The sequence below is a fragment of the Vidua macroura genome, chromosome 8 (genome assembly GCF_024509145.1).
Source record: "Vidua macroura isolate BioBank_ID:100142 chromosome 8, ASM2450914v1, whole genome shotgun sequence".
Lineage (NCBI taxonomy): Eukaryota > Metazoa > Chordata > Aves > Passeriformes > Viduidae > Vidua > Vidua macroura.
The window spans coordinates 14,536,388-14,548,209 of record NC_071578.1 but is presented as its reverse complement, the minus strand read 5'-3'; the positions used below and the strand labels follow the sequence as shown (position 1 = coordinate 14,548,209).

At 52.4% G+C, this 11,822-nt stretch overlaps 1 protein-coding gene across 4 annotated transcripts in view; it reads left to right on the top strand.

Annotated features, from left to right (window-relative positions):
• Nucleotides 1–2,773: 2,773 nt before the first annotated feature.
• The window catches only part of DNMBP (dynamin binding protein), a 34,826-nt gene continuing 25,777 nt past the window's right edge, over nt 2,774–11,822 (top strand). Inside the window, exons 1-4 of one of the 4 annotated variants that reach the window (XM_053983252.1) lie at nt 2,845–2,861; nt 9,423–9,572; nt 9,686–9,851; nt 11,232–11,410. In XM_053983252.1, the coding sequence (XP_053839227.1) occupies nt 11,266–11,410 (145 nt within the window). In that variant the 5' untranslated portion in view covers nt 2,845–2,861; nt 9,423–9,572; nt 9,686–9,851; nt 11,232–11,265. Of the gene's footprint in view, nt 2,862–8,918; nt 9,573–9,685; nt 9,852–11,231; nt 11,411–11,822 lie in introns of those variants that run through there. The other 3 variants (XM_053983251.1, XM_053983255.1, XM_053983253.1) reach the window with 3 other exon arrangements.

Sequence of the window (11,822 nt, the reverse complement as noted above, 5' to 3'; positions counted from 1 at the left end):
TCACAGCCAAAGCTGAATTCAAATTCTTTTTTTTTTTTTCTCTTTTTTTTTCTTTTTTTCTGAGGCAGAAGGAAATGAAAATGCATGGCAAGTCTGAGATTCTCCAACTTCTGTGTGGTTTAACACCTCTTCCACTGGCCAAGCCCAGCAGCATCACTGCAGATGCTGGAGCCTGCTGTTGGAAGCCACGTGTCAGGGCACATTCACCCAAGGGATTTCGTGGTGGACATGCAGGCAGGACGAGGGAGGGCACCCTGCATCCCACGGCCTGGCCACATGCAGCACTTAGAAGGGTCTGCTGTCACCAAGTGTCCAGCCCATGTGCAGGAAGATATTGCTGCCCACAGCTGCAGCACTCTGCTGGCTGAGCTGACCGCTGACTTCTGAGGATCTGTATGAAGCTGAGAGCACGAAAAGAGCTCCCAGGGAGGAGCCTTCAGCTGGCTAATTCAGCTGGGTGGTCTCTGGACAGGGTGATGCTGAGAGCTGCCCGTGGTACCTGCATCCCAGCAGTGTCACAGGTCGTCTTGCTGAGCCTGCTGGCTGCAGAGTGCTCTCATGTTGCCCTCTTGTGGTCCTAGAAAATGTGGGACCATCTCAATTCCACTGTTCAGGCTAGAGACAGAGGAGGGAGACTTCTTCCCTAGAACAGGACAAGCATTCCAGGAGGCCACATCACTCACCCTTGCAGGCTGCTGTGGGGTTGGCAGTGCAGCAGAAAAATTAGAGTCTCAGTCACAAGCGTTTTCCCCTACAAAAGGGTTCCTGCAAGATACAACCCTCTGGAGGTCTCTCTCTCTGGGCTGGGATTTGTCCAGCTCATTCTCCTCCCAGCTCTGAATATTTTTGTGTTGAACAATTTGGTAAAGCTCCACTTGGCCGTGGCTGAGCTCTCCACGTGAAAACATGGTTACAAAATGTTTCTGAGGCAGCATTTTTAAGCACGCCCCTCAAAGGCTTGCCATGAGCTTCGCCCCCAGTGTTGCAAGAAGTAAAAATGGCACAACCTTTGGATGTAACATCTGCCGGATAGGGATTTCTTACACTTTTGAGGCTTTAGTCAAGGCAAAAACAGTTGACAGGTTTGTGTCTGAAGACACAGCAAACAGTCAATTCTCCCCACCTTCCCTGGGCCACTCTTGAATTTGTAGACCTCTTCCCCACCGTATGTCCCTCTTCCAAGCTGAAGAGTCCCAGCCTACAGTTTTTCACTTTACAGTCTGTTCCCATGTCTCTGAGCATCCTTACCACCTGCCTCCAAACCTTCTTCCATTCTCTATTAGCCTTTCTTTCTGAGACGAAAGGACCAGAACTGTGTGCAGACACTGGAAAACATTAAAACAAAGTGAAGCCAGGCCCAGGAAAGTGAACCAAAATTTTTATAAGCAAAGCTGTGAGGATCTTGAGAGAACCAGGAGGGCAGACAGAACTCTGCATGCAATGCCTTCTCATTTCTGTATCTGGCATGGAGGAGGCAGAAAAGGGGAAATACAAATAAGTGAACTCAAAGAAAAATTAAGCAGCTTGGATGGGGATGTCAGCAGAGGAGAGCTGGTCACAGCAGTGACCTGAAAGGCTGCAGGAGGTATTGGGATGATGAAAAAAGTTCAAACCCTTCTTTGGTAGGCAAGAGCTACAGAAAATTTGGGTCAGAGGACATTTAGAGCCCTGTGGCAGGGGCTGTTGTCCATTCTTCAGCACCAGTAAACGGTCTACAAGCATCCACACCTGCAGGGAATAGAGCACCTGTGCAGATTCAGGCCCCCTGCCCACGGCATCGTGCCAAGGCAGCAGTGTGGGTCCCCACCTCAGAACAGACGGGAATCAGCACCCAGCCTGTGCACGTACTAACACGACTCTGAGAGCCAGCGTGCGACGCATTCCGCTCACCCGCTCCTGGCTGGTGGCAAGTCAAGCTGAGATCTGTGTGGTTGCTATGGAGAACTGTAGCTAAATGCACAAACAAGTGCCAAACAGTGGTAACTGCTCAAGGGGACTTAGAGACTCCAGGCTTTACAATGTGTTGCTGAGGGATGGTATCCCTTGGGGCATGGAGGCTTTTTTTAGCCTGCCAGGAAATCCAGCGCGGGACCTACTATACTTGGTATGCCGGATCCTCTGTGATGCACAAATTGGCCCTCTCTGTCATGGATTTCTGCTGGGGAGCTATTTATTTTTCTCCATCTTAATGCATGATCTTAAAATGTATCTAAGCAGCCAAGGAGGCTGCTAGCGGTAAAGCTGAGACTGCACCAGATGGACAGTGTAGACCCACTCGTTAGCTGCTGCCAAAGCCAAAGCCGAGAAGGCAGCGAGATTCCCACAAGGCAGCAGCGGGGAAGGGGAGCCCCGGCAGTGTGTGCGAGGCGGCAGCGCTCTGTGGGGAAGCAGAAGAGGGTTTGCACAGGCTGCCGTGCTCCGCGCCGGGCTCCCGGGTGCTCTGCCAGCAGCCTGGCCCGGTGCACGGCGCACGAGTGCCGCGTCCAGCCCGGGGGTGGCTGCAGCCCATGTCCCGGCGCGCACCCGGCTGGGCACCGTGTCCCGCGGCGGGCTGGCCCCGTGGGCCGCCGGGGGAAATGCCTCGCAGCCCAGGGCCGCGCGCTGCTGCACAGGGCGAAGTCCCCACGTCACCCGGGGGCCCCGGGCTCCCCAGGCTGCGGGCCAGCCCCGCGGAGCGGCTCCGCCTTCCCAGCGGCAGCACGCCGGGCCGGGCCGGGCGGAGGCAGCCGGGCGGCGGGGCGGGCGCTGGGGGCCGGGCCGGCCGGAGCCCGGGCGGGGCTGGGCGGCCGCGGGCGGGCGGAGGCGGGAGCGGGACCCCCAGGGTCGGAGCGACCGCAGCGCCCGGAGCGGGCCCGGAGAAGGTAGGGTCCCGCCGGAGCGGCCGGAGGGAGCCGGGCGCTCCCCGCCCGCCGCTGCCCGGCTTGGCCGCTGCCCCGCCGGCCTCCCCCCATCCCGCGGCCGCCCCCGGCCTGCGCCTCCGCCGGGCCCCGGCCCGGCCCGGCCCCCGCCCGCCGGCGCCTCCCGCACTCCGCACCGGGCCCCGCTCGCCGCGGGCACGGGTGGGCTGCCTGAGCCGGGGGCTGCCCTGGGCCGCGCTGGCCGGCGGTGGGTGCCCCAGGCTGGGGTGCTGCGAGCTCGGGTGGGTGCGCTCCCCTCGTGCCAGCCGCGCCAGGACAGCCTGTGGCCCTCCGGCCCTGCGTGCCCAGCTGGGTGCTCGCTGTGCCCCGTCCCAAAGCACACACGCCGCCCTGGGAGCACTTCAGGCACCTGGGCAGCGTGGAGCAGCTGTGCGGTACCGCGGGAGCCGCCCGTCTGCTTCCCACATTGCACTTTGGGATTGTAGTCTCTTAAGCCGTGTCTGTTCAGGCAGTGGCAACCCAAGTGGTCACCACCAGACAGGCAGGTAGGCAGCTGATGGTAGCTGATGTTGCCTGGACAGCTTGTGCAGGAGAGCACCTGGCCCTTTAGAAATTCTGTGACCATCCCATAGTGGTTTGGCACCGGGAGTCTGGAATTGCGCACCCGTGAGGGTGGCACAAGTGGTTTTACACAGAGAGCAGAAGCTCAAGGCTGCAGCACTGTGCCTTTCCGAGGTGCCTCTCCTAGGGCATTCACTCGGTTCAAGGCAGCCTGAAAAGAGAAACTTAAAAGAATTCCCTGTTTGCTTTCACTCTTGCAAACACAAAACCCTCTTGCAACACTGGCAGCCTGTCCCCATTGTCTTGTACTTATCAGAGATGAACTGGAGGTGTCTTCTCCAGTGGCCCTGCGAGGGGATGTAGGCTTGGGTCACCCTCAGAATACTCTGAGAGGCAGCTGCTGTTCCTCTGCTGTTCCTTTGCTGACCTTAAGTGGTACCTCAGCTGATCCTGCCCTTGATGTAATTTGGCCTTTGGGTTCAAACATCTCTGCTGCTGTTCCTGCTGTCTGAAATTGTCTCTCCACTTCTGGCCTTTCATATCTCATTCTCCTTGCTGTAGTACCTAGGAAGCCTCTAATTGTGTCATAAGCATAAATGTCTGCTTTGACATTTGTAATGATTCCATAACTTCCAGTTTCTTCTGAAAAGGCTTTATTTCCCCTTGCCTCTGCCATTCTCTCCTTTGCTTCCACTGAGATTTTATCTCTTCGTCTGAAAGAGATCATAGATACAGAATTTGCAGTTTTGCAGAAGCTTTGCCAAATACAGCCTCTGTACCGTGCTACAAGACGTCACCATCATCCCCCTCATCTTGACTCACTCTGGCTGTGAGTCGTGCTGGGCAGTGTCTAAATGCGTCCTGCTTGTGTGTGAGGCCTCCATAGCGCCGAGAGTGCCCACGTCTCTGAGCTGGCCTCCACTTTCTGTTCGTGAGATCCTCTCTTCTGTCAGGGCCAAAGGTTTCAGTTGTCTCTCCAGCTGCTCTGCTTAGAATTAGCAGTGACGTTAAAAACTAGCTTGAACGTACAACAGTTTAAAAGCACTGTTGATAATGGAATGGGAGGAGCTGAGCAGTAGGGGCAGAGGAAAGGAGTGATTCTCAGAGCTTTACAGGGCACCACCTCTGCCAGCTGTCAAGGGAACCATGGCTGTATGACCTCTTGGGGTTCTGAGTGCAGTTGAGGTGTCCCTGCAGTTGGTGACCTCAGACAGACTTTGTGACAGTGGTGATGTAAGCTTAGGTGGGACAGCCTGACTTGTGCTTACCTTAGCACTTCATTTCCTTAACTGATAATTTCCCCTCTACCTCCAGCAAAAGTATATTTCTAATCACATTACTCAACCCCACTTTTGAGTGATACAATTTTTACTTTCTCTTATTTTTAGAACCTTTCTGTGGGGAGATAAAATTTATTGCTTCCTTCTCAGGAGCACCTAGGGACTCTGAAAGGAAGAGGTCCAGATAGCAGCAGAGTCCCTGCTGAGGACTGAGGTTATTTGGAGATACAGTACAGAACAGGAATGGTGGTGAGCAAAGAACAGAGTTTCCAAGCCAAACTCAAGTAATTTCCAGATTTCTGGACTCCCCACCCAGCAGCCAAAGCATTATAATGGGCTTCTGTCCAAAAGTTATCTTGAAGAATATTGTTCAGGGTGCAAAATCAAGTGCTACAGTGTTAAGGAATGTCCTTGTAGTCCCAGTTCAACTTGTTTTGGATATGTACTCAAGATGTAATGACTAATTTTGTAATTGTATGCTACTTAGCACCTGTAGCCCAGCCACAGGTACTGCACAGCAATGGTGATTCTGCTCTTGGGGTTTTGTCTGTTCCTTATTCTAAGTTGTATAATTTTAGCCTGTCTGCAAAACTGGGAAGAGACACAACCACGTACCTTGGGGTGGGAGAAGACAGGACTTTTTAACACAGTCTGTAAAGTGTGTGCTGCCACAGCATACAGAATTTGGGAAACTCTTCTCTCCCAAGCTGGTGTTCTGGCCTTTGCATGCTTGGGACCCCACTGCCAGAGATTAAATATCCATCACAGTCATCTTGGTCACATGTTGTGGCAAGGTGTTCTGCTTTGCATTAAAAATTGATGCTGTGCTCTAGTTTCCAGATGGCTTTTGTTTGCTTGCCGTCTGGCTCAGCACGAGCTCCTCTTGCTTCCTTGCCACGCCACTCTTAACCCACACAAACACCACCAGCCTGCCCTCAGACACATCCTGCAACAGAGCAGGTGAGAACACTGACAGCCAGAGCCCAGCTGGAGAGAAGTAGTTGTTTGAATGACTTGTTTGGTACACTGCAGAGCTCCTGTGCCACACAGGTGTGGTGGGAGGCCAGAGCTTGCTTAAGTAGCCCTTTACTTGATAGTCCTGGTTCTTCAGGGGTCAGTGATCCAATCAAAAATGTATTCATATAAATTATTTTTGATGTATCAGGTCACAGACAAAGCAAAAGAAGCTATTTCTTTTTAGAATGAGAAGATTCCTCTTCCTTCCTGGGGCTGTGTGGCGTTAGGAGGTGGAGTGCAGAACAGCTCTCATGTTTCCCACTATGTGAAGCTCAGCTGGGGGACTCTTTGGGATCTGCTGAGACAAAGCAGCATGTCCTATCAAGAAGCTGCAGTGATCAGTATTCCCTGGTGGGAGAAGGCTCCTCTCCTCAGCACCATTAGTTGGGCGTTTGCCCTGCTTGCTGCATTGTCCATTCTGTTGGGATTCACAGGATCAGCTCTGCATTTGATGAAGCCACAGTCCCTGCATTGGCACCATCTCCAGCTGCGGCCCAGGCAGCCTGGCTCAACGGGGTATTGTTTATTCCACCCAGGAATGTGCAGGCAAGCAGGGACCTCGGGGAGCTTTACAGAGCAACATGTTCTGCTCTGAGCAGGGAGAGGGAGTGTGGGTGGCCACACTCTGAAGACCGGTGGGAGCAGTCAGGGCATGCTGGTGTGCGGGTAATGTCCCATCCTAGAAGTGTGGATGAGGACAGTGCAGGCTGTGCATGCATTGGGTTATGGAGGAGGGAAGGAGGGCTGTCCAGATTTGGAGAACACAGGAAGGAACAGAGGATAAAGGTAGAAATGTCTTAGTATGTAGTTAGTAAGCTTCTGTTCTTGACACAATGGTGTAAAAAGCCAAGCATAACTGCTGGTTCCTCCCACTGTGTGCTGCGTACTAATCCTGCAGCCTAGAGCACAGCAAGAGCTGCAGCAGATCTCTTGTCAAAGCCAATCCTCCAGCAGCTGAAGGGTGCACTGAACTGAGGGGTACCTTTGTTACTGGGGGTGGATTGTGTTTTCAGTGGACACTGAGCTATAATGAGTGGAAGGAGGCACTAAAAGACCTAGGTGAAATGCAAGGTGTTTTTCAATTTTTAAAAAGATCACTGACAGCATTTGTTTAATATTTTTAATATTAATTTCTCTAATCATTTTGTGACAAGCTTGTCTTTGTACATTTCTGGGAATATGACCATTCCTGGTCTACTGCTCATGCAGATTTTAAAGTTCTTATAGAGATTGAGACATCCACTGGACAAGAATCCACTTGTCCCTCTTGTGCAAATCCTGCATGCCTGTGGAAGCCTACATGGCATATTTTGGTCTGTTTGGTGAAATGTTAGTTCTTCAGTTACAGTGCAATCATAATCTCCATAGTCAGTTTTAACAGTGCTGCTTCTTGAGTGAGAAGCTGGAATGTATTATTTAGTGGAGAGACAAGTGGCAGTAGCACCTGTTAAGTTTGGTTTCCTTGCTGCTTAATTTGTGGCATCCATCCATTACTGTTTTTTATCTCATGGTCTGAGCAGTGCTTTGGGATAGGAGTGGATTAGCTGCCCTCAGACCCTTTGGGTCTCCCTTTCTACTGGGGCTGTTAATACTTCTTGTAATCAGCCTAAATGGCCTCATCACATTGCTGCCTTATCTCTTAAGTGCTTAAAATCCTTGTTTCAGCATCTTTAGTAGTCCTGCCTCCATCTAAGTGATGGTACTTCTAGCAAGTGCCTGACAATTACATTTGATGCTGGTGAGTCCAGTATTTGGGATTTCTTACCCAGCGCAATTTCAGGTGCAGGAAGAGGAGGGATAGAAGAAGTTGTCAGAGTCTATGTGCAAATGCCTTTTCTTGGTGACCCAGTCTGTGCTGAAGATCTCAAAACAATATTTTAACAGAGTTAATAGCTGTAATTTCATTCTGGTCCCTGCTTCCATCAGCCCACACTGGACCAGACACACTCCAGAGCTAATAGCAAAATTGGATAAGCAGTCTTCCATGAAGGTAATGTTAGTGTGTGCTGAGCATGCATGCATGCAGACTGGGGGGAGTGATTAATGCCCTGGGAATCCACTCTCTGCCTTACTGCACAATGCTGTTGTGTCAGGCCCAGAGCTTGGCACCAGGCAGGCTGAGGTCAGGCGCCAGGAACATGTTACCTGGTTTGTGCAGGATCAGGCAGTGAGACAGAGCCTGTGTGTTCTCAGCAGGGCGAGTTCCTGCTGCGCCACAGCTTCATACTTGCACAGTGAGGCTCTCTTTGGATGCGGGTCGGCTGCTGGGCGGGGGCAGGAGTCCTGCGATCCTCACTGACCTCCCCCAGCCTGAAATCCCAGAGTTTGCTCAGTTGTGGCAGAGCTCTCCCTCCTTCCCTCTGGCAGGCAAGGATCACCCATCCTTGAGGTGAGAGGTGCTTGGCCAGCTGTCAGGAGCCGTGACTCACAGGGAATCACAGGCGGAGCCCTGCTCTCCCTGCAGTCTGCTTTTCCTTCTGGAGCCTCTGCATGAGCTGTTGCTGAATGTTTGTTTTCACCAGATCTAGGGTGGATCTGGAAGAAGCTCAGGTCCACTATTAAGCCTGAAGAGTTGGACTCAGTAAGTTTCCAGTCTGGAATATGCTGGGAGGCTTCCTTCTCTAGGTGGGGGTTTGTAGAAAATGTTGGCAGGCAGCACTGCAGGGAATAAGACAAGGCCAAGGCCCTGGAAAATATTTTCTGTTCAATATTTTGTGTTCAATTCATGTCATTGAGCAAGCAAGCTCCACAAGACTGATTGCAAATACTACTTGCAAATACAGGGGCATGCTATCTATAATCCAATGGAGTCAGGGAGTGATCTTGCTCTTCTTGGTACTGCTGAGGGAACATGAGCCTGTTGGGATTCTTTTTTTGGCAGTTTCAGAAGTTGCTTCACACTTTCTTACAAGTTGCCTCTCAGGGAATGCTTTGGACATGAATAGGTTAGTGGTTTATTATAACTGTAATTAATATATACATGCTGGAACTATTACAGTCCTGCCTGTCCCTCTCTATCTCCGTCTCATTGGAAAATCTTGCACATTTTAATGATGAGTCCCCAGAGTTGCAGGTGTGTTAAAGGAAGTGACACTCCTGTTCTCATGGGCAGGATCAGTGGCAGGGCTGTATTCTCAGCACCAGTGACTGTAGCAAAGCCAGGATTGGGTCTGCAGCACACATACTGTAATCTTTGCATACCTCTGCCCGTTCTTACATTACACCTTTGACAGAAGACATACAAGAAATCTCACTGTACCACCATGTGCTCCTGGAGAAACTACCCTAAGGCAGCAATTATGCCTGCAATGTTTTTCCCTCTTTGTCCAGTGCTGCTATGAAGTTTGAATATTCAGAGTATGGCAAGGATTCCTAAGAGCCTGAGCTCAGCTGGCAACCTGTCTGGGGGTGGAGGGCAGCCTGAGTGCCTGCAAGGGGCTGCTGCTGCTGCGCCTGCTGCTGCTCCTGTTCCCATGAGAACACGCAGCAGCATGCTCCAGGCACCCCACCTCAAACAGCACAAGGATCCTTACTTGTCTTTAGTATTTTCAAGCTAATTGATGGCTCTTCTGTCTTTTTCCTCTCTCCATATGGTCATGTTTTTAATACTGTTACTCCTTCTGCCTCAGTAGGTTTCTGCTATCCTGAACTGCAGCTCTTTGTGCTCCTGATTCACTCCAGTCCATTCATCTCTGTTTGGTGGCAGAGTGCTGTCTGCTGCTGGATATTGGGCTCTTTGTTTGTGCAGCCAGCACAAAGCTGGTGACAAAAGGACAGCCTGTGTCCCAAGAAGCCCACGTGCGATAGGGAAGGCAGTGGAGAGCAATAGGAGTGACAGACAGACAGGATGGCAGAGGTGAGGGTGGCCAGGGGCACAGCATGCTGGCTGCAGCAGAGGAATGGCTGGGGGCGGGGAGAGACGTGATGAGGAAGCTGTTCCTGCTGAGTACAAACCCGCTTTGTTCCCAGGAGGTGAGTCGGACTGGATAAACAGAATGGTCCCGTCAGCAGAAAGCCTTTCCCTGCCTGGATCCCCCACTGGCACTCTCACTGGAAGTTGCCTGCACCTCGTTAGCGGGGACATATTTCTCCTGCCTGTGTTAGCTTCCCCTCTTCCTGACTCTCCGGGGCTCAGGTGGGCTGTGTGTGGCTGTACGGGGAAAGGCTGCCCTTGGGGGGGCCGTGTGTTTATGTTCTGTTGTGTTGTCACCGCGCTCTTTCTGCCCTTAGCTGGGCCGGGGGTTGGCGAGCCGTGCTGACATGGGACGGGTGGCAGCGGCTGGGCGGCGCTTGGAGCGGCACTGCTCGCTGTGCGCTTGGAGCCGCTCTGGGGAGGGAGGAGAGCGGGTCCCACGGCAGGGAAGGTGTGTCCGAACGGACGGAACGGGGACTGGTTGTGATGTGGGACGAAAGCGGCCTGTGCCAAGGGGGCTGGTGAGGCGGACGCCGATGTCCCAGCGTCGCAGAGAGCAGGGCTCTGAAAGCACGGCGGAGAGGTGCTGGCAGTGCTGTCCTGTGCCTGTATTTGCAGTGGGTCAGGAAATGAAAGCAAACTCACTGGTCTGAGGTGAAGGTGAGGAATAATCTTAAAGTTTCTGGTTGCTTTGGATGGATGAACCTTTCTGTTCCCATCCTGAGGAATTTGGGAGGAGACAAAGGAGCAGTTTAAGCTGCAGGACTGCTGCTGCCTTGGTGCACTGTATTTCCTTGACAGTGAGGCTGAAAAGCAGAAATTATACCAAAGAGTGTCCTCAACAGCCACTTCCAGAGTAAGGGGGGGATCCAGAACATAGCCCTTCGCGAGGAGCTCTTTGCCTGCTTTCAAGTCTCCTGCCAGAAGGAATTTCAGCCTTGGCTCCCAGAGCCTTGGACAGGATCTGCATCGTCATCTCAGTCTGACTTCTGCCAAGAACCATGGTGGGGCCACCCAGGGAATGTCTGAGCCAGGTACCTAGAAGGCAGAAAGGATATTTCCAGTCAGGTCTGAGAATGAGGATGGTGGTATGAGCTTGCCTGAGAGGACTTTGTGCCTCTTCTCTTGCTGGGCCAGAGCTGTGGTGCTGGTTCAGCCTGCAGTTCCTGTGGCCCTGAGTGGTGGCATGGGGAGGGGGATTCCTGTGCCCATCCTGCCAGAGAATGTGTGGTGGGACGTGCAAGTGGGTGGTGCTGGCTGCTCACCAGGCCCTGTCAGACTGAGCTGTGCTCCACATGTCAGGGAAATGCTGAGCTTCCTCCCCTCCTCTTGCTTCCTTCCCGACGGGAATTCACTTCCAAATTTCTTGGTGCTTGTCCCCCCTCTTGCAGCACAAACACATGATCCTACAGAGATAGCCAGAGGGGTGGGACAAGGCAGGTTAGACCATGGCTCCTGTGGCATGCGGCAAGGGGTTGGCAGGGAGCTCAGGACAGGATCTCCCCACATCTGCCTCTGTGCTCAGGAAGGGTTTTACTTCCTGGGCTTATGTGTGATAATTTCAGGTGTTTCTGAGAGCTGACAAATTTCTCACTATCTCAGCTTTAGGCACTGACCTGCCTTCAGATGCTGCACAATGGAGGCTGGCTCCGTGGTGCGGGCAGTCTTTGATTTCTGTCCCAGCGTCTCTGAAGAGCTTCCCCTCTTCGTGGGAGATGTCATCGAGGTGTTGGCTGTGGTGGACGAGTTCTGGCTCCTTGGCAAGAAGGAAGGTGTCACAGGTAAGAGCTGGAAATGCCTGCACCTGGGTATATACAAGTGCCACCTAAGTGTGCACTCCATGAGCACATCCTCCCTTGGAGGGGAAGGACCCGATTTAATTTACTAAATCTTTCATGGGACTTTGATTGGGACTGAGAGTGCAAGTTGCCACTGGTCTCCTACCAGCTTTATGTCAACTATTCAGACAAGCTTGTGTGTTGTTTTTTGAGAGAGGTTAGTAGAGAGTCAATTCTCAAGGAGATAGGAGCTTCACAATACTGGTTGTTCCAGCCACTGTGGAGAGACTGCCCATTTCCTGGCTAGTTTATGTACTGACCTGCTGTGGCAGTGGAAAGGAAACAGATGCACTGAGAGTGGAAATGCATCCACTCTGGAAACCAGTCCAAGTGACCTTGTCAGTGGAGATAGAAC